The 23,333-nt window shown below is 42.9% G+C and overlaps 1 protein-coding gene across 1 annotated transcript in view; it reads right to left on the bottom strand.

Annotated features, from left to right (window-relative positions):
* MAP3K1 (mitogen-activated protein kinase kinase kinase 1) overlaps positions 1-23,333 on the bottom strand; it is a 463,606-nt gene that overhangs the window by 203,277 nt on the left and 236,996 nt on the right. The window contains exons 4-6 of the mRNA XM_085631362.1: positions 20,510-20,710; positions 19,475-19,591; positions 3,273-3,421 (exon numbers count right to left, since the gene is read on the bottom strand). Coding sequence (XP_085487488.1) covers positions 3,273-3,421; positions 19,475-19,591; positions 20,510-20,710 — 467 coding nt within the window. The remainder of the gene's footprint in view (positions 1-3,272; positions 3,422-19,474; positions 19,592-20,509; positions 20,711-23,333) is intronic.

Here is a 23,333-nt window from a genome sequence, read left to right as displayed (position 1 = left end):
GCCAAAGGTGGTTTACAGATCTTTATTTCTCATGTGTTACCTGTTATCATTAGGTCTGCTTCTGTTTCACCATATTACAAGTTTGTGTTGTTGTCTTTCAGGAGGATGGGGTCTGATCTAGTGATAACCAATTTGTATAATAATATGTTTGACTCAGCCACAGTGATGTCGTACTTGCCCATATTGAAGACCAAAATACGATTTTGTGTTCAACCCATTCTATTGGCCTCATTTTACAGGCTAGTTATTTTAATATACAAAAATGCTCTCTCACGCTGATACATGTGTGTGGCATTACTAACTCAGCAGGTGTGGTAGTATCATATTTCCCACACAATGCATACAGAAAGACTCTAAATTCTTTAATATTTAAACACTATTTCTTGCTTTTGGAAAATCGTAATATTTTGAATAGAGACCAAATCCATTATTTTATTGGTAGAGGTGCAAGCACTACAATTGATCACAATGTATTAGTTTCTGATTTCGGGGTAATACAAACCGCAGCAAGCAATCCTAATTTAATTGTTTTATCAGTTGTAACTATAGGGCCAACAGCCCTATAGTTACAACTTGTGTAGCAAACGCTGATCCGGTCAAGCCAAATGACGTACACATTATATGGTCAGTGGTTGATCCTGTGTGTGTGTAATGTGCCGACTGTTAGTGCCCAAACAACAGTTCAACTCTCTTATGTTTATGAGGTGGACCAGATTGGATTGATTCACACTTTTGAAAAATTTCTAGGGCATTTAATAGCTTATTGACACGTTCCCCTAGATCAAGGTCCTCCATGAGACACAGTTGGTTTGACCATTCATACACACAGACATCTAAGGTGCTGCAGATTGCCTTGCATAGGGACTATTCTGCTATTAAGCAACTAAGGAAACAATATAATAAGAAGTTCGCCTCCAGGAAAAAGTTGCTTACCGAAGAGGCTTGGTCGATTTTTGGCTCAGGTATCAGAAACTAACAATACTGGGTTTTTTAGGAGCACAGTTAATGCCCCTTTTCTGAAAAATGATTCTGCTCCTGAATTAACACGGATTGTTCCTCTCCAAGCATGGGGTGACCATTCTGTACAGATCTTTGATCCACCCACTAGCAATGATTTGAAGTATGATCAATCGACATCCATGGATGTATACAAGAGTCTCAAACTTTCTAGTAGCAGCCCCTTGTAGTCACCTTGGATGAGGCCCTCTTAGCTCTGAAGGTTAGTGCTAGGCTCATGCTTTTAGAGCTATGGGGCCCCATTTTAACCAGAGTGTATCCTGTAGCAGCTGAGGGTATAATGCCTTCCAGCTGGACTAATTACATCTTTCCGCTGACTTTCAAGAAGTGGTAAAGATCTGATAAAAAGTGCTACCACCCTATCACTCTTCTGGACTCCTCTGCAAAATTGTTGAGTAGGATTCTTCTGTAGAGTCCATCGGCAACTCGATTCTTTTGGAAGGCCAGAATGGGATCAGGAGGGGGCTAGAGACAGTGGAGGAATGTGTAAATTTAGACTTGCTCATCAGGAAATACACCAAGGCCAAGTCAGGTTTTCTTCACGTGTGCTTTGCTAAATTTAGCAGTGCCTTCAACCTGGTGGGTTATCTGATTCTGTGGCACACACTGCCTTCACTTGGGGCCCCCAAGAATATTGTATTCTCCCTTTCCCGGCTGTATGAGAAAATATCTACTAAGGTCCGATATGGCCCAAACATGGAATGTTCTCCATTGTTTAGAATTAAGAGTGAAGTCAGACAGGACTGTATTCTCCCTTTTTATAAATGGTGTTGATGGTGCACTTTGGACCCTGCAGACCGATGCACCTGTAGTCACTTGTCGTCCGGTTCCCATGCTTGTGAATGCCATCTATGCGATCCTAATGTCTAGGACCGGCGGTCTGCAGAGACTGATGGACACCTTTGCTGAATTTATGGATGCCAGAAAATTAAAGATTAATAAAAACTAATACATTCACAATATCCTATGGGAAAACACCCATAAGTGTAGGACATTTTTCATTAGGGGCATTCCTATTGTGAAAGTTAATTCATTCTGCTATTTGGGCATTTGTTTTTCTGATAATGGTTCATAGTCCCAACGTATACAAAATACTTGATCTAAAATTAGCAGAAAGTGTGAGGGACGTTTTCAGGTTCTCCCACAAACTTAGCAGCCGCCCCATTAGGAAAATGATTATTATCTATATGACTGGAGCATTGTCAGCTGCTATATATGGTGGAGGCCTGTGCGGTTAAACATCCTGTGGTCCTCTTCAGGTTGAGAAGAATGCCTTACTTGTGTATCCCCGCCTCAACACCATCTTCAATCATGCAGAAGGATCATTTATATGGAGGAACTTATTTTGCTGAAGCTTATTTTATTCTGGCATTCAATCTGGGTCAAAAGCAAAACGGCCTTCACAAAAGCCATCATTTTGGATTGTTTAGTGTTAGACCATAGCCTTAATATCTCGCTGCGTTCCTACATTAATGATTTCTCTAATTCATCGTTAGGTTCCTCTGTGCTTCAAAACCCTTCTAGAATCCTCGCTTTTAATAAGACCGAGGCCAAGGCCTCTTTGTTATGTTTGAAAATAGAGCCATTGTTGAGGCTAAGAAACCTACTGTTACATACGTGTTGAATGCCTTCCCAGAGGGCTTTCAAGTGTAATTGACCTTGGTGACTAATATACATTGCTTCGATTGAACAAGGTTGCAGGTGGGTATAGTCCACCTTATTTTTGCCTTCCCCATTATGAACCAGTGGCACAGGGATAAGGTTCTGTGCCCTTGTGGTGGTATTTTGAAACATAGCTCTCAGCACTTTTTGCTATTTTGTTATTTTAAAGAAATATATTTTGAAACCGATCTTTGTTGAGCATAACATCAGGGATAATTTGTGTCTTGGAGGTCCCTACTTTGTTTTAGTGTTGCCTCTTACACCAGGGAAACGAATCAAATTAGAAAAATTATTCTTATCTAATTGTAGTACTTGCTTTGCATGTTTTTTAACACTGTATGAGTGCATTATTGTTTTGATCTGTTTTTAATCGAATTGATGTGCTATATTATCCGCTCTTTCATGGCCTAATGTGATTGTGCCGAATAAAGATTTTTGAATAGAGAGCAAGAGATTCATGAGCACGGTCCACTAACTGGATACAGAATAAGTTGATGAGTAAAAGGCACATTTCATGCAAAACAGTTTGTGTAACCATTGAGTAAACATTAATCCAGCCAGATTCATTGCTACATTTCCTCCAAAGTACTAACCTGTTTTCCGAACTAGATGTGGAAGTACTAGGTGATGACAATGTATGAGAATTTGACATGCGTGAAACAAACTTCTGGATGGTGCTGCGGGATGGAGCTTTGATCCTCGAGCTCCGCCTATTGTGGTATTTCTGGAACAAACTCTCAACCTATCTCAGACAAAAAGAATAAGTTAAGGTTAAGAAGTAATATTCGTATAGCAGCAAAAAAAGTCCTGCAATTCTTAGCAAGTGGTACCCAACACTCTTTAAAATGCTCAATTTCAAAAATACTAAACATTAATAACAATTTAGTTAGGAACTTGCAAAAGCTTGTTTGGAATCAGTCACTTCTCACTTTAAGCGCACTGTAACCCATAGGAAGAGACTGGTAGCCAGATTCTTCACTACGGAGGTCATTATTGTCAAATGGTAAAAAAATAAAAGTTTGTGTTTTTCAATAAATCATAAATTGGTTAAATGGTAAATGCACAATCTGTTAACTTCAAACTACTGTAACTGGATTCATTGTTTTTCAAAGAAAGATGCTGTGTACATGACACACAATACTACTTTCCCCTAACCCCTTGATAAAAAACAAATACATGATTGTACATTTTATATATCTGCATATTTTACTAGGCCATCATACTCTACGCACAGATGTCACACTTCACTTATGATGGCACAGGGAAACATTTTATACAATTTGGATCTATGCAACATACAGTGGGTATTCTGTCATTGCATGGGCATGTGGACCATGAACATTATTGAGTGTCAAGCACTTTTTTACAGATACAAGCATGAGGGAAGAAATTCTTTGGAGGCATGCGGCAAGACTGAGGAGGAGAGGCGCATTTAGCATTCCCTCAGAAAAAGGCAACAAACGGTCCTAGGGAGCCCAGTGGAAAGAGGTGTACAACTAGGCCTCACCTATCTCCTAGTGAGTTCTCCCTTGCTGCTCTTCCTAGTGAAGTTTCACTTGCAACCTTTCAAAGGGGAGGTGAGGTTGCTTCTTTTTAAGCACCGACCATGCGTCAGGAGAAACCCTACACACCAATAATATTAGTATTTGCTCAAGGGACTCCTAAAAACCTGTGGGATGGCCTAAGGGCCTCCAAGGGAACTGGTGCACTTGCTCACTGCTCTCCCTCTCACAGAGTTTGTCAGGGACACTCCTAAGAGGTCTGGTAAGACCAGAATAAAAATTAAAAGTGGTGAGAGAATCATCACTCCATGTTTCTCTTGTACCAGTGTTTCTAGCATATATGCGCTAAAAGGCCTGAGTTCGCATAAGTTTTGAAAAGGTACTGTATTTGTTCTTTTTAAAGGGCCACCTAACCTGTTCTACATGAGATGTATCCAATGCAGGTACACATTGGTGTAAAATAGGGACATGTACCAGTACTGTTATCCTGCACACTATTAGTTGCATTAGTGCCAAGATCATCAATTGATTTTGTATTTTCAGACTACTCCTCTTGTGCAGACCATATCATATATATATCTTAGGCTAGATATAAGCCGCTGCGGTTTTGAGTGCTCTTCTAAATGCTAAAAGGCTAGGAAGGGTCCTGATAGATAGTAATCAGTGGGGGCAAACTTAATTACGGTTTGGATGCAATTAAACTAGATCATAAGTGGCTTGTGTTTTTTTCAGTCATTTAATGGCACTGGTACTTCTAAAGTTGGTAAGAAATCTGTCAAGGATATAGGAACATACTTTTGAAATTCAGTATTTGCTGGGGAGAAACAATCCAAAGTGGACAGTTTATGGAGGCATCAGCTACTGGAAGAGGACAAGAGAATGGATCTTGACCTTGGGGAAGTATCTGCAGTAGTGAGAAATCCTGCCATTTGTATGTCTGGACAGGAAAGTCAGTAGCAAGGGTTGGAAGTGATCAATGTGAGAGGACAGGCTTCTGGAAGAAGTAAAGTTTGTGGTTGAAGGTTGACTAAAAAAAGTGTCAGAATCTAGAAATTCAAGTATTCTTGAAGATAAGATAGTAACGTCTGTGTGAAGGTAACGTATTCATTAGGAGATGAAAAGGTTTGTTCCCGCCAGTACTAGGTAGGAATAAAATAATTGAAGCTGTTCATATGATCTGAAACTGTGGCCAAGCAACTTGTGAAGAGAGCATCCAGAACTATGTATATAGACACTAAGGTGGAAAATGCTGTGTGCAGATGCGAAGAATGTTTTGAATATGATTTTTTTTTAAACAGTCTCAGTGTGCCCCTCTCTATCACATTACGTTTCCCAGTGGGCTGTGTCAACACTTGGCCATGATTTTGCATAGTCCTTTACAAAGCTTGAGAAATGAAATGAAGTATAAGATAGGAACTGCAGATTACTTTTTCTAAGTGGGTTGAGGTGAAGGTTTTTGTATTACTTACCAGAAGGAGTTTTAGATTGTTGGTGTGAAATATTTTTTAGAGAAGTGCTACCTTTTTCAAACACAATGAATCATGGAGTTCAATTAATTTCACATAAGATTTTGCAAAACTTAACAAGCTGGTTTAAAGGTGAGCAAAATCATTTGTGAAGATATGCAAACAGCACTAGCTTAATGGAGACTAAGGAATATTTTGAGGAGAAATTTGGAATTTCATTAAATCACAGCCTTATCAACATTGGCGAATAATTTTATTAAGCACACCAAATCAAGCTATACTCTGGGCTGCTTAAGGACATAGAAAGAGGGTAGTGCGAAAGATGATATAATATTCTGTAAGAACAGGGATCACTGAAACAGGCACAGACTAAGCAGTGATCCGACATGAAGAAATCTTTGATAAAGCTGTATCTGCATACTGATGATAGGGTTGAGAGAGAAACAAAACTCGCAGGGACAAGAAAGCAACTGTGGTATTTCATGATCTATATAAAGTGGTTTGCTAGAGTAATTTGTGTTGGTTATTTTTTGTTTGAAGGAGCAGATAGAGGATTTAGTTATTTACTCTTTAGTTTTGATCCAGGACAAGACAATAGCTTGACCTTTCATGTTTGGCAAAACCAGGTGATATGAAAGAAAAAGGTGTCGGGTGTACTTAAAATAACATAGAATTTTGAGGATTTCATTGTATAACCTAAAGACCATACTGTTCTGCCAACATCTGCTGGGATTTCATTTATCTGTCCCTCTCTTCTCTTTTTTACGAAACCCTTCAACTTCCTCTTTTGAATTCCTTTCTAACTATTTCTTACAATCCTTCTCTGATTTCTTGTGAGATGATGGGCTAATGTTGTATTAATTTTGATTGTTTTGTGTAAATGTATATGGATGTGATCATTTGTAAATTGTAAATATTATTGTTAGGTCCCTTTATAAATTGTTTCTATTGTATTTCTAAAAGAAAAAAAGATTCCTAAAAGTAGATATAAAATACCAAACAAAAAAACTAAATTAACTTTCAAATAAAATGTTTTCAATCACTAGGAGTGGCACGATTGGTAGATTTGAGTGTATAAGTTGTATCAGTATTGGCATTCTCGTGTTTTGACTACCAAGACAATCGCATGAGCAGCTACGGCCACAAGCACTTCGGGATCTTTAGATTGATATTTGAACTGGTGATGTTTGTTCTTTGGTTACCAGCTGGCTCATAAATTAAATACTTTGATTTACCCGACTATGTCCTACTTACATTGGAGCTTCTAATTATGCAACACAGAAAGGTGAACAATGTGTGATTTTATATATCTAGGAGAACTGTTAGCTTATAGCTTGAGTGATGAACTGAGTTTTGATTATTTTCATTAAAAGAAAAAAAAAAAAATGATGTCTTCATACAGTGTAACCGTCATGACATCCTGAAAGTGGGTGGATGCCTGCATGGAGGAGAACGGTTTTCCACGTAGGTCTGAAACCAACCAAGAGCAGACATTACGCCATCAGGGGTAGATCTACCACTGCATGAGTATGCTGCTCTATTATAAAACAAAAGAGGCAAGAAGAGCTTAGGAGGTCGAACTTGTGTGATAAGAGAAGTCGGACATGGAACACAGAAGTCGAGGTCTCTTGCCTCATATTTAAGTTATGAGACAGGTGGTTAGGAAAAGGCCACTACAATTGGAGATTATGAGAGATGTCACCATGTTGATGCTTACTATTCTTAAACATAGCTTTACTACGAGCGTCAGAGCTATAGCATGTGTATCAAAGATATGTTAATGTCATTGTTTTCTCCTGCAGTGCAATTAGACTGTTGAAATACAGCATGGGAAATCCTACTTTTTTTTTTAATCAAGCATTTCTGTGTAGCGACTCTCACTCTCTCTCTCTGTGGCATTACTTGACCTGAAAGAAACTGGTGTCATAGCTCATTGAGTAAATGGGTTTATTTAACTGATTTGTATGCAACCCTGCAAGGTCGTTTTATAGCAAGCTGATACAGAGTTTAATTTTTTCAGCCATCATCTAACCTTGATAAAAGCACCAGCAACACTGAAGCACAATGTGCTTTAAATAAACAGGTGAATCCTCAAGGTAAGGTTAGGCAATCTTGCAAAAACTTGTGTGGTTTTTTAAATTAATATGAAATTATTATTGAAATCAATACCACTTTTATGAAACAAAAATATTATTTCGGAATGAGAACCTATTTCCAAACATCTCCTTCACAATTGAAAAAAACCTTGGTTTTCTAAGAAGTAGATGCATTTCCGGGGGGGGGGGGGGGGGGGGGGGGAAATACTTACCACATAGTTAAAAACTGTCTGAGGACACACTAGTTGGACCGGCCATACGTGCATACAACAACTGTACTATGTTACTTTATTACACATTGTTATGTTCCTTTATTTCATAGCTAGTGAGCGAGACATGGAATCTCGGTATGTTCCTGTTTAGATTCCAATTCAGGAGTCAGTTGCACTGGTGTCCTGGAGAAGAAGCTGTGTTACCTGGCGCTCACCTGTTCTTGAGATTTACTTAATAAATGTTCTTCCTACATCCGCCTCAATTGCATCTTTACAATTGGCGACGAGGATGGGATACCCACCATCACCTCAATTTCACGGAAAGGAATATATTTTTTTCTTCCTTTTTTTCTCTCATTTTTTGTGGAACTTAAGGATTTCACGGATTGGAAACATTCACGAAGGGAACTTTACATGGTGTCTGGAACTGTACTTTTGAGGATGAATTACATGTAACCCGATCAAACTAGGAAACTGTCTTTACGCAAGAAGAAATTATTTTACTTGGGAGTAGACAATCGTTGAGAAACTGCCCAGCTTGGATTTTTGTTTTAAGTGGCAGCAGTATTCGATCGTCGTGCGCGGGCTTCGAACTTGGTGCTGCATTGTCTGGGGCATGCGCAATACAACCTAGTGTGCGCAGATGCAGAAGTAGAATGCGGCAGTGACTGAGGCATGCACAATACTCCCTATACGTCATTGCGTAAGGTCGCGCAGAGTGACCTTGCATGGTGGCCATCTTAGAGCCGGATCAGGAGTATAGGAAGCTGGTAGGAGTGCATCGGAGCTCCGAGAGCTACTCCTGCGACAAAAGATAAATAAAAAAAAAAAATTTAAAAAAAAAGGAAGAGTAACTGAAGCGTTATAAAGTAAACAATTGGCAGCGGTATCGTGGAGAACAGGTGAAGAAGTCAGGGAAATAATTTCTTTTTTTTACAGAAGTATTATCAATTGTGAATAAATCTTTACTGTGAGAAGGAATATTATTCGTTGGTCGCAAAATATACATGGAACAAGGAGACCAGACAGTGCATAGTGAGGAGGAAGTTATGGCACAACAGAATTTTACTAGAAGTCCTCCACATGCCTTTTGGGTAACAGGATCACAGCCCAGTATAAAATGGGTTGAATGGACAGAATATTTCGTGAATTATATAGATGCAGTTGATGAGGCAGGTAAGATGAAACCTGAACCAAAAAAAAAAAAAAAAAAAAAAAAAAAGATTACTGCTTCACTCCTCGGGTCCTATTGGATTAAAAACATACTCCCGTATGAACAAGATCAATGAAGGTGATGTGAATGTATTTGAGGCGCCATCGAAAGACCTTGACAAATATTTCGACCCTAAGGTCTGTATTGGAGTAGTTCGTCATAAATTATTCCAAAGAAAACAAACCAAAGAAGAACTAGTGGATGAATGGCTATACGATCTAAAAAGACTGGCATTAGATTGTAAATTTGGAGTTCTGCAAGACGATCTCATACGTGACCAACTAGTTAAGCATAATAATAATTCCTCTATACAAGATTGATTATGGGTCAATGGAGATGCGCCTTTAGAGGATGTTTTGGCCATAAGGAGAAAATCAGAAATGTCAGCTGTGCTACAGTTGTGAAAGAATCTGAAAAGTATTCAAATGGTGTTTTCAAGTTACAGAACTTAAAAAGAAGTCAAAATCAACAAACCATAGGACGCTGGGTGAACCAATCTCAAAAGAACACAGAAAAAGAAAGGAAACCTGAAGAAAGAAGATGCTATCGCTGTGATAGCAAGGAACATTTAGCGTTTAGCAAATATTGTCCTGCATTGAAAAAAAGATGTGGCATATGTGTGTTAATTGGCCATTTTTGTAAAATGTGCCGTAAACGGAGTAGTGTAAAATATGTATGGGAAAGTGAAGAACACACCAAGGAGGGTGTGAGTAATGATGATAGTAGTGTAAAAAGTTTACAAGGAAGGAATATGCTACTTACCTATATGCATCTGTTCTTGGCATGTAGAGCTGCAGATCTACACACTTTTGCATAGATCGCCATCTGGTGTTGGGCCCGGATGCTTGCAGTTTGTTTTTCCTCTTGGAAAGTCTTTGGAAGTCACGAGGTCGGTGACTCCTCCTTTGGATCGTATTGCGCATGGGCTTCGGCTCCATCCTCAGAATGTTTTTCGCCAGCAGGGAAAGATGGAGCGTAGTAACAACAGTGAAGAAACCCATGTGTGTTGTATCTAAATAAGATATACTGGAACAGATACAGGTAGCCGGGGAGGAGGGTGGGCGTGTGTAGATCTGCAGCTCTACATGCCAAGAACAGATGCATACTGGTAAGTAGCATATTCCGTTCGAGGCATATGAGCTGCAGATTACACACTTTTGCATAGACTATATAGCAGTTCCCAACCTTAGCGGCGACCACCGGTATCTGTTGCAGTGGTTTGAAATAGTGTTTTCAGTACAGCCTGGCCCACACTAGCTTGTTGCTTGGTTTGCACATCTACACAATAGTGTTTAGTGAAAGTGTGCGGCGTTGACCATGTAGCTGCTTTGCAGATATCATCTGGTGGGATGTTCCCTAGAAATTCCATGTAAGCCCCTATCTTCCGTGTAGATTGGGCTTTAGGGGGAACGGAAAGCATTAGTTTTGCTTTGTGGTAGCAAATCTGGATGCATTTTACAATCCACCTAGCTATCCCTGATTTTGAGATGGGGTTGCCCTTGTGTGGTTGAGAGAAAGAGACCAATAGTTGTTTGGTCTTTCGGAAAGGTTGTGTTCTTTGGATATAGTTAAGTAAGGCTCGTTTGACATCTAGCGTGTGCAGAGCCCTTTCTGCAACGGTCTGAGGTAGCGAGAAAAATACTGGTAATTCTACAGATTGGTTTAGGTGAAAAGGGGAGATGACTTTAGGTAGGAATTTTGGGTTGGTACGGAGAACAACCTTGTTCTGGTGCATTTGAAGAAAAGGTTCTTGTATGGTAAGTGCTTGTATCTCACTGACCCTTCTAAGGGAAGTGATGGCTACAAGGAAAGCTGTTTTCCATGTCAGGAATTGCAGTTCGCATTTATGCAAAGGTTCGAAGGGAGGCCCCATCAGCCTTGTGAGAACGATATTTAAGTTCCACACAGGTGAGGGTGGTACTCTGGGGGGAATTATTCTTTTGAGGCCTTCCATGAAGGCTTTAATGGAAGGTACTCTGAAAAGTGATAGGTGCTGCCTGTTTTGTAAGTAAGCTGCAATTGCTGCGAGGTGTAGCCGAATGGAGGTATAGGATAGATTACACCTTTGTAGGTGGAGTAAGTAGCATATGATGTGTTGTATAGACACGTTAGGGGATTGATTGTGTTGTTATGGCAATAAACAACAAATCTTTTCCACTTGGCAGCGTAGCAGGCTCTAGTGGTAGGGTGTCTAGCTTCTCTGATGACGTTCATACAGTCAGGGGGAAGGTTTAGGTACCCGAATTCTAGTATTTCAGGAGCCAGATCGCAAGGTTGAGCTGAGCTGGGTCCGGGTGCCTGATCTCTCCATGGTTCTGGGTTAGGAGGCATGGTGAGAGGTGTAGCTTTTGGTGTGGTACTACCGAGAGTTCCAGCAGCGTGGTGTACCACGGTTGTCTGGCCCACGTTGGAGCTACTAGGATCAGTTGAGGGAGTGCTGTTGTAGCTTTCGCACCACTAATGGAATGAGTGGGAGAGGAGGAAAAGCGTAGGCAAATTTGCTTGACCAGTTCATCCATATCGCATTTCCTTTGGACAATGGGTGTGGGTATCTGGCGGCGAAGCTTGGGCATTTTGTGTTTTCGTGGGTGGCGAAGAGGTCTATCTGCGGATGCCCCCACATTTGAAAGAACGGATGAAGAACCTGTGGGTGAAGTTCCCACTCGTGGATCTGTTGTGTTTGTCTGCTGAGCAGATCTGCCACGGTGTTTTGGACTCCTGGGACATGTTGAGCAAGGAGAAAGATTTTGTGGGGAATTGCCCATCTCCATATGCTCTGTGCTAATTGAGAGAGCTGTGGAGAGTGTGTGCTGCCTTGTTTCTGAATATAATACATGGCCGTCATGTTGTCTGTGCGAATGAGGACTGCCTTGCCTGAAATCTGTGTTTGAAAAGATTTCAGGGCTAGAAAGATTGCTAGTAACTCCAGGTGGTTGATATGGAGTAACTTTTGTTGCGGCCTCCATGTGCCCTGCACTGTTAGGTGTAATAGATGGGCTCCCCAGCCGGAGAGCGATGCGTCCGTTGTTAGTATTATTTGGGGAACCGGGTCCAGGAACGGTCGACCTTTGGAAAGGTTTGTGGTGTTCCACCACTGCAGAGAGCGATGGGTGCGACCGTCTACCAACACCAGATCTGTCAGTTGCCCCTGGGCCTGATTCCATTGGTGTGCTAAGCACTCTTGGAGTGGACGCACCTGGAGTCTTGCGTGGGGCACTATAAAAATGCAAGAGGCCATCATCCATATTAGTTGCATAAACACTCGTGCTGGAAGGGAGTGTTGAGGTATGAATTTTTGTCGCAAAGCCTGAATGCTTGCAATCCTGGCTGGATTGGGGTAGGCTATTGCTTTTGAGTTGTCTATGGTGGCACTGAGGTATTGTTTTATGTGGGATGGTGTTAGCTGGGACTTTTGGTGGTTCACCGTGAAGCCTAGTTGGTGAAGTAGTTGGATTGTGGTGGCGGTGTGGTGTACACATTGGTTGTATGAAGTGGCTTTTATCAGCCAATCGTCCAAGTATGGGAAGACGTGAATGTGCTGTCTTCTGAGGTGTGCCGCCACCATCGCTAGGCACTTAGTGAATACCCGTGGTGCTGTTGTGACTCCGAACGGGAGCACTTTGAATTGGTAGTGTTGTCCGTCCACTACAAATCTGAGGTACTTTCTGTGAGTATGGTGTACTGGAATGTGGAAGTATGCGTCTTTCAAGTCCAGTGTGGTAAGAAAGTCGTTCTGGGAGAGGAGCGGAAGTACCTGCTGAAGCGTTACCATGTGAAAATGGTCTGAGTGTATGTATGTGTTTAGGGGCCGGCGATCTAGAATAGGTCGTAGAGTCTCGTCCCTTTTTGGTATTAGAAAATATAGGGAGTAGACCCCCAAATTTTGTTGATTGACAGGAACGTGTTCTATTGCCTGTTTTTGTAAGAGAGAGATTACCTCCTGCTTTAGCAATGTCGAATGTTCCTGTGACATTGGGCGTTGCCTGGGTGGAATGTTTGGGGGGGGGGTAGATGTTAATTCCAGGCAGTGACCTGATCAAATTATTTGGGTCACCCATTTGTCTGAGGTGATGGTCTCCCAGACATGAAGGACATTTTTGAGTCTGCCCCCGACCAGAGTGGAATGGTCTGGGAGGAGCGGGGGGGAAGTCATTGGGTAGTAGGTGTGGCAGAACGGGCGTTGTTTGTTTTGCCTCTGCCCTTGCTGTTTTTACCCCTGTAGCCGCCTCTTAAGGTAACCTTTTGTAAAGGTGGTCTGAGTAGGGGACTTGTACGATGTGGACGCTGGGTCTGAGGAGTAGCCTCTGGATGCACTCCAAAAGGAAGAGCGGCAAAAGGAGCGTCTGGCCTGGTGAGACTGTAAGGCCCCCATGGAATTTGCGGTTCCATATCCTTTTTCATCTTTTCTAAGGCCTCATCCACCTTTCGCCCGAATAGGTGTTCCTCGTCAAAGGGATGGTTAAGGATGGAGGCTTGTACTTCTGGTTTAAACCAGATACTCTTAACCAAGCATGACGACGGAGAAGGACGCTGGTGTTAATGGCCCTAATTCGTCATAATGAGCCCTGTCCTATCTGTCCAGCAGTGCCTGAGTGTTTGCTATACGCCATATGTTGGCGGCCTGGGATGCTGTGCGTTTGCCTGAAGCATCTAGCAGTTTTGACTCCTTGTCAGGTGGTGGTGCATCACCTGACGCTTGTGAGCTTGCCCTTTTATGTGCCGTAGATACCACTAAGGAATCTAGTGGCTCTGGTCCTCCGATGTAAGAGGGATCTGAAGGAACAGGTTTGTACTTTTTTTCGATACGTGGGTTAAGGACCCTGGCTCTAACTGGGTCTTTAAAAACTTCTGCCGCATGCTTTACCACCCCTTTGAGCATGGGCAGTATGGAGGTGGACCTATGTGTAGTATCGAATGTGTCTAGGAGGAAATCTTCCTCCACAGGGTGATTATGCATGTCCACCCCATGATAATGTGCTGCTCTTTGCAGAAGATGGTTAAACCCTAATGAATCTTCTGGTGGAGATGGTCTAGAAGGGTAAATATCGTCTTGTGGGACGTTGGGGATATCTGGTATATGGTAATCGTCCCATGGATCTGGAGACCCTGTAGGGGTGGGGTCTTGTGGCACATCCCCTGTATCATAATATGGGTCCCCCTGATCATCATCATCTGGAGACGGAGTAGGAGAACGATGAGGTGGGAGTGGAGGTGGGGAAGGAGGAGGTGGGGGTGGAGGGGGAGGGGAGGGTATTCTGAACGGAGAGGTAGCAGAGTCCTTCCTCTTTGGAGGTGGAGGGGGAGCAGGCTTCTCCAAATGTCTCTTCTTAGTAGAGCGTGTCAAATGTCCCGTTTTTGGATCCTTGGTGAGAGTTTTTTGCAAGGGATCCGGTGTAAATAGCTCTGGTGAGGTAATTTGGTCCGTCGGCGCCGATGATTTTTTAGGTTTTTCCGTGCCGGTTTGATGTTTAGAACCCGGCTTGGGGCCCTCCGGTCTCTTGGTCTGCGCAGAGATGGGCTTCGGCTTGGAAGTGTCAGTGCCGGTGGCCTTGTGTGGTTTGGTCGGCACCGAAGATGGCGTCGGTGCTGAAGGGCTGGGTTTCGACCCCGAGGGCTTCGGTGCGGAGCTCGGTGTCGAGGTGGAGGCGGTCTTCTTTTTCAGTGCCGAAGTGTGTTTCTCGGCACCGCTGGCCGGCTGGCTCGAGCCCGAGCCGCCTGAAGGCTTACTTGGCTTCTTCACCGGGCCCGAAGGTGGGGTGTGTGGGCCCGGAGGCGAAGGCGTGACCTAAGCCTTTTTGGGTGTTGGCGCGGGTGTGGGAGGGGGTAGATTGGTACTCACGGCCCTCTGCGCCGGAGTGATGTCCTCCACATCTGACTAGTCGGCCTCGGAAGCGCTGACGAGGTCCTCTTCGGTACGATGATGTTCCGGATCGTCGATGTCGTCTCCGAAGATGTTGACTGGATTGGACGTCGAGGAGTGTGCCATGTTCCTTCTGGCTTTTCGGTCCCGAATAGTCTTTTTCGATCGGAAAGACTTACAGGCCGGACAGTCTCGAGCCTCGTGTTCTGGGGAGAGGCAAAGGTTGCATACCTCATGAAGATCGGTGTGGGGAATTTTGGACCCACATCGAGGGCACTTTTTAAATGGAGTTCTTTCCATGAGCCGGGACCGGAGCCTGGGTAGGCCCGACGGCCGCCGTCGACGACTGGAACCGAAGGTTTGTGTCGATGAGAAGGCGCGTTGATTGAAGAGATCGTGATCGGAACAATACAGCGATTGGGGAGAGGATTGCGCATCGATCGTCGAACTGGAAGCTGTTCGGAACCGGAGCGCGAAGATTACATCCGAGCCCGATGGCGGAAAAAAACAATCTGAGGGTGGAGCCGAAGCCCATGCGCAATACGATCCAAAGGAGGTGTCACCGACCTCGTGACTTCCAAAGACTTTCCAAGAGGAAAAACAAACTGCAAACATCCGGGCCAACACCAGATGGAGATCTATGCAAAAGTGTGTAATCTGCAGCTCATATGCCTCGAACACTGTTATTAATGTCACGGGTGAGTCAGTGAAAGGTAAACCAATATGTGAGGTATATTTTGGTGGTGTCACTGTAAATGTGTATGCAGATTCAGGATCACCATACACTAATCTTAATAAGGCTGTGTGGAAGGAGAAATTTGTAGAGAAAATTGGAGAAGATTTGTGTCCTACTGATGTGAACCCGGTAAGTTTCACTGGAGAAAAGATTAATATGCTTGGGTTCAGATGGCTCTCCTTTTTGTTCAAAAGGAGGTCGGCAAGATGTATGTAGCAGAAGACAGTCCATCCGTACTTGGTTGGTTAGACCAACTTGCACATCATCCTGGATCCAAATAGTGAGGAAAAAGTACTCATAATGGATGAAACTAGCAAATTGGGTGATTCATTGAAAAAAAAAAATCCAGGTGTCTTTGGGAAGAGTTTAGGAGCACTTAAAGGATTTGAACATAGGATAGTGCTAAAAGAACATGCTGAACCCAAAGGTTCATAAAGTAAGACCAATTCCTATACTGATAACGGATGAAGTTAAGAAGGATTTACAAGATTTGTTAGGTAAGGGTGTAATTGAGGAAGTGGAAAGTTCTGAATGGATTTCACCAGTCATCGTCGCACGTAAAAGCAGTGGAAAAATCTGTTTATGTATTGATTTCCGCCATTTGAATAATAACATCGTTATTGAGAAATTTCCCCTACCTAAAATTAATGAAATGGTTTCTTTACTCAGAGGGGTTAGTTGGTTTTCAACCACAGACTTATCAGCAGCCTACCACCAGATCATTTTGTCACCAGAATCAAAGAAACTCACTGCATTCATCACGCCTTTTGGGTGTTATCAATTCAGGCGTATGCCATTTGGCCTCGCTTCATCCGCTGTTGTTTTTCAGCGACTGATGCACAGGCTTTTTGGAGAAGTAAAAGGCGTGAGTTTCTTTCAGGATGATATCCTTGTTGCGGGTACTAGTAGGGAAGAACAAGATGTTTTTCTTAATCAAGTGTTGGAAATATTACAAAGTGCTAGGTTAAGTGTAGAACTAAGCAAATGTAAGTTTGCGGAGAGAGAGGTATCATACTTAGGACATACCATAAGCAAAGATGGTGTTAAACCAAAACCTTCACTTGTAAATACCATTGTAGGATCGCCTGCTCCGAATACCAAAGATGAAGTTAGATCCTTTTTGGGAATGACAGAATATTGTGCAAAGTATATACCCAACTTTGCTAGCCAGGTGTATAATATACGCTCACTACTGTAAAAATGCAAAATTTGAATGGACGGATGAATGTGATAAAGAATTTTTGAGGATTAAGGCTGAATTGAATAATGTGAATGCTTTAAGTTGCTTTGACCCCAACCAAGAATGTTGTTTGACAACTGATGCTAGCGATAAAGGACTGGGTGCGGTTCTTTCACAGAAAATGAGTAATAGTCATGAAAAGATTTTTTGTTCGCATCAAGAGCCTTATCCCCTACAGAGGCGAAATATCCAATTATAGAAAGAGAGGCTTAGGCCTGTGCATGGGCTTTGGAACATTTTGGAGCTTTTGTTTGGGGTAAACCTGTCATCATCAGAACTGATCATCGACCGTTGGTAAGGATTTGGACTAGTGAAGGTAGTGTTGGTGCTTCTGCAAGGTTAGCAAGAATATCCATGAGAATGAAGGAATACATCTATAAGATAATGTATGTGCCAAGTAAGGACAATGTAGTGGCCGATTGTTTATCTAGACTACCCGCACCCATTGAGAAATGTGAAGAAGATCCTTGGGGCAATTTCAGTATTGCTTTTGTTCAAGATTCTGGCACAGCGGTAATGACCAAAACTGAATGGATAGAAGAGCAATCTAAGGATGACATTTTACAAGCTGTTTCTAAATGTATGTGTAAAGGGTGGCCAAAGAGACATAATATGAATCAGGATCTTAAAGTTTTCTGGGAGGTACACATAGAGTTATCCTTGGATAAAGATTTGTTGTTGAGGGGTGACAGAATAATACCACCAAAAGTTTTACGAAGGAAAGTGATACAGTTATGCCATGAAGGACATTTTAGAATAGTTCGAACAAAGTTGGTGGTTAAAGGTATCTTTTGGTGGCCGGGAGTTGACAAGGAAATTGAGAAGTTTGTAAGAGATTGTCCTATTTGTTCTTCTGCAGATAAATCCTTAAATATTTTGAGACCTCTAATGAGTGAGGGTTTGATTCCTGGTCTTCCTTGGGAAGTAATAGCAATTGATATTTTTGGACCTGTTGGAGAATCGAAAGAATATGATATTGTGGCAATCGATTTGTTTGCTAAGTGGCCTATTGTTAGAATAGTGGAAAGAGTGGACACATAATGTTTTAAAGATTTTACATAAGATTTTTATTTTAGAAGGATTACCTGTATGTATTTTGAGTGATAATGGAGTACAATTTACCTCAAAAGTTGCAAAAGATTATCTTATTAAATGTGGCATTAAACACAAAACCACTTCGCTATATAATCCCAGCAGAAATGGTACTGTAGAACTTTTTAACCGTGTTTTAAAAGGTGTAATCCAAGCTGCAATGAACAAACAGTTGGATTGGAAGTTAGAGATACAGAAAGCAGTGTGGGCTTACAGGACCACTATGCATGCGGCAACAGGATTATCCCCTTTTATTATGATGAGAGGTAGGAAGCCTAGGTGCAAATTTACCCCCAGTTGGCTTGTGGAAGGAGGAGTTGAGCAGTGGTCACCAGAAGAAGTTGAAAAACATTTAGAAATGGTACACATGAAAAGTAAAGAATACTATGATGAGCCTCATGGCACTAAGGTGGTTACTATAAAGGTTGGTGATTGGGTCAGAATTAAAAGACCTTTCAAAGTTGCTAAAGGTGAAAGTAAGTTTGAACCACTGCAACAAGTGAAGGAGGTTCTTTGCAATCTTATAAGACTTATGGATGGAAGGGTTTGGAACTTAAAGAGAGTTGCCTTAGATGTGGATCAGTACATATTGAAGGATGTTCAAATTTGGGAAATCCATCTAATTTTGATTTGGGTGGAGGATTATTTTGATCAAAGTAAAATGCAAGCTAATTTGGGATGTGTGGATAATGTAACAATGGAAGATGCAAACAAAGGTGATTCTACAAAAGGGAAAAAGATTACCACAGAATTTAGAGCTGAAAATCTCTCTCACGGTGATTATTCTCCTATTATTAAAGGGGGGGGGGGGCGGGGGAGGGTTTCTGTGTACTGATACAGACACTGGACTTGCAAATGACTCTGGATCTGTAAAGGAGAGCTGACAAGAATATAGACATAGACGACATTGGCAAGAGGAAAAGAGTCCTACCTGCATGGTTAAAAGAATATGTGAGATAGTTATTATATTGTATCTTTTCTTATTGCAATATTATTATTATTATTTATTTTTTTTGTTTTCTTTCTCCAAAGGAGGGGGGATGTTTTGTATGTTACTTTATTACACATTGTTAGGTTCCTTTAATTCATAGCTAGTGAGCGAGACATGAAATCTCGGTATGTTCTTGTTTAGATTCTAATTCAGGAGTCAATTGCACTGGCGTCCTAGAGAAGAAGCTGCGTTACCTGGCACTCACCTGTTCTTGAGATTTACTTAATAAATCTTCTTCCTACATCCGCCTCAATTGCATCTTTACAACAACCAATTCTATTTCTGAAAAGTCACCTACCACCAACAGACGCAAGTAACACAATCATGGCACAGGGTTAAGGCCAAATCTTGTAAGCCATTTAAATTAAACAATCGGAATTTCTTTACCTCAAAATTCTTCAGAGTCTTTCGCCAGAGCATTGGATCGGTCGGCTCTAGCTGGAATACTCTAAGCATAACAAACAGAAGATGTATGCAAAATGTCCCACGGCCACAGCTGCAAGTCTAAATAGAATGAGAAAGCAAGTGTAAAAGTGAAGCCCTACCAAGCTGTGATATTCAAAATCCATGCACTCACGAAAAGACGGCAACAATCGTCATCAACTCAGCTGTTCTATTAGCTTACCAAATCTGCAATAATGTGCATTTCTCTTACCTCTCCTTTGTCTCTATCTAACCCTAAAGCTGCCCAAATTCAGCACAGTTGTTTCAATTAATAAAGTAATTTTAACTAGGAAGTACTATTAAAAAATACGTGCATTAGTATGAAGTTGTCTGCAACCATGACAGTTTTTTTTTGCTTTCCAAGGGGAGGAGTGAGTAACTTAGAATGACTCTCCCCATAGTCAAAGAAATGTGAAGATCGAGATTATCTTTAACAAAATTAAAAGATTAAAAGGGGGAGATCCAGCTGGCTGAAAAAATGGGTATGCAGATTGAATAAAGCTGAGCCATCGTAAAGAGTTCCTTGCAACAACAGACTAAATCATCAAAGATGGAGCCTTTGGGTGGAACGAAATGGCAGTTCTTAAATGGCCAAAAGCCTTCAAAAGTCATACGTGCATTGTATACACCTGGGTGCAATGCCGGACTCTGGGAGAGATTCTAAACAGCGTGCAACCAAGGCTATCACCCATGAGAAATGGATGTAAAGACCCAACTGCCCTAGCAATGCTTGCTCACTGACGGAGCTTAGCAGGTCCTAGCAAGGTATTATTTGTGCAGAAAACACTTAAGCATAATACACAAAGGTGACATTTAAAATCAAGTCATGCACTTCTATCTGTGTCAAAAGGATCAGAGATACGAAATCATAATTTTAGTTTTGTGCTAGGGGATTGTAAATCTACTTAGAAAGATACAATTAAGGCAAAATAAGCAACCTTCACATAATACTTTACAAACCCGGTACATCAGCCATACCTGAGGCCCAATAAACACCCTGTATTTATTATCTGGGCTATCTCCTCCAATTAAGAAGGAATTGGGTCCTATCTGCTGCAGGAGGTACAGTCGGGCTCGCATCACTTTGTTGACCCTGCGGTTCGTTTCCTCCGGACTGTAGGGCGAGAAGCCATCGGGAGAGGGCGCTCTGCGAGGCGGTGTAGTTCGGCCACTCTGAAACTTCATAAAGGTTTATACTCTTATCACCTTTATCAAACTGGAACCCCATCACAAGTAATTTACAAACCGAGTTCTACAACACACGTTTGTTCTGCCCTCAAACTTATAAGAAACATTTTCAATTGAACAATGAAAGACTATAATGCTTCATTTAGCCGATACAAATGGGTAATTCTAGAAGACCAATTGGGAGCCGGCCCAAACTTTTTAGATCAACACATCGTCAGAATCATATGCAAACAAATCCACAAGGCTACTTGTGCCAGCTGTGACTTTAATGAGACTCCTGCTCAGCCAGACACCGGGCAAGGAAGTAGACACAACAAGCACTAGAAAAACCAATAAAGCCTTTAGGGTTTGTCAGTGGTTGTTACTTGTGTCACTACTTTTAAACTGTTATGGTTGGGAAAGCTGCTGGGCACCCATGACTTGATTCCCAAAAATATTTTTGGGTCTCAAAGCACACATTGCAGTAGTAGTCCCTAGCAGGTAAGGGAAATGTAGTCTATACCCAAGTACTCCCTGTGAATGGGCAGAATGCAGTCATCCACAGTGAAGTTAGTCAATGCCTGGGGCATGGCAAAGCCGGGGACTAAGATGGCCGCCTGGCTCTGAAGCTCCGACTGGCACTCCAGCTCTGCAACATATTCCCTGTACATATGCCTGAATAATGCCACAAGACACTGAGCGCCGGGGAGCTGAAAGTATCCTGGCCCAGCTGGACCACAGGTGCCCCTGATCCCAAGTTACGGCGCCGCCAGGAGGGTGCGTCCTGACGAGAAGCGAGCTGCGCAATGGACGGGCTGGCGGGCCTGCGCGGGCTGAGACGCGGCGGACCTGGATGAACATCCTGGACCGGGGACTGTGGCGGACGAGTGCTGAAGGTGAGGCGGTCTTACATCGACACGGCTCCACCGCACAGCTCCAACATGGTGGAACATGCGCAAGGCACTGACCACGTAGAGGGCCCCGCCGAGGAGTCTGCCTCTCTGCTCCAGGAGATGATGGCCAGCTTTAAAGCACTGGACAGCCGGTTTGATCTGCTTGACAAAAATATTTCCAGCTTGGGGGCCAAGATACAGGTGCACGACAGGAGGCTCGATGTAGCAGAGGCTCGCATCTCGGACATTGAGGATGGGACGGCCCAATCCATTAAAAGACTGGAACGTGTGGAGCGCATCCTTAAAGAAGTGGCTATCAAGAATGAGGACCTCGAAGCACAGAGTCGCTTACTTACAGGAGACACACTTTCCCAAAACAGACGCAGCATGCTTTGGTGCCAGCTGGGGTGCGCATAGATACTTCGCCAATTTCAGTAATTATGCAAGGGGGACAGCCATTTTGATCCACAAGAGGGTCCCATTTAGTTTTAGTTCAATTGTCCGGGACGAGGAGGGCAGGTATCTGTCTCTGGGTCACTGATGGGGAGTAGTATTGCCCTGGTGTGCGTGTACGCCCCGAACTCTGACTCCCCTGACTTCTTTCACGCCCTACATACTCAACTTGCTAGGTTAGAGCTGCAGATTTTGCTTATGGGTGGGATTTTAATTTACTGCTCAATCCCGGGGTGGATAGCACTTTCACGGCCCCAGACACCAAACCACGCGCCCACCGCGCCCTTTTAGAGCTCTGCGAACAGTTCACACTTATGGACGTTTGGCGCAAACGCAACCCTAACCTTACAGACTACACACATTTTTCCGGCCAACACAACACCTGGACTAGGATATATTTCTGGCTACTTTCCCGATGTTTCCGGTTGGTGCACCTCAATAGAGACTTCATAGGACATACTCTGACCACTCTCCGGTCCTGTTACACCTAAAAGTACCCCACGCTGAGGGCTTTGAACGACAATGGCGCTTCCCCAGCCGCGCCCTTCATGATGATTTGTTTAAAGCAGAGATACGCGAGGCTATTGAAGCCATTAACACCGGTTCAGTAGACTCCAGGGCATTTCTTTAGTAGGGTTTTAAAGCTGTTATCAGGGGTGCTTGCATTGCCAAACACGCCGGGGTACTTAAAGATCTTTGACACACGTTATCACGCCTTGAACGAGAGCTTGACTACAGGGAAACAGCAGATCGGGAAGTATTATACTTGGGCAAGTACCAGACAGCTAGATGATACGGAGAGGGCGAAAGACCTGGCAGAGTGCTGGCCCAGATGCTGAGACCATCCTATAACAAGGCCTACATCACTGAGATTCACACCGCAGACAACCGCACTCACACCTTCACAGCAGACATTCGGAATGAGTTTCTGGCCTATTTCTCGACTCTATTCAACTAGGTTAGGGAGCTCCTGCGAGGAACAAGAAGAATATCTAGACGAGATCGCACTTGTCTATCTCGAAAAAACACATGCAGGATTTCTAATCAGAACCCATTTCAGTTGCAGACGTGCTTGGTGCCATCGACACCCTCCGCGGCTCCTCGGTCCCCGGGTTAGATGGCTTCACTGGAGACTTCTATAAGGAATACAAAGACCTGCTTGCACCGCAACTTATTGAGGTCTATGCAGAGGCCTTAGAGAAACAAATGCTTCCCCCTACACTCCGAGGGGATGTTCTCCCCAAACCTGGTAACGATCCCACGCAATGTGGGTAGTACAGGCCTTTGTC

Source organism: Triturus cristatus, chromosome 2_1, assembly GCF_964204655.1.
Source record: "Triturus cristatus chromosome 2_1, aTriCri1.1, whole genome shotgun sequence".
Lineage (NCBI taxonomy): Eukaryota > Metazoa > Chordata > Amphibia > Caudata > Salamandridae > Triturus > Triturus cristatus.
The sequence above is the reverse complement of the archived record's forward strand: the minus strand, read 5'-3'. Positions and strand labels throughout refer to the sequence as shown.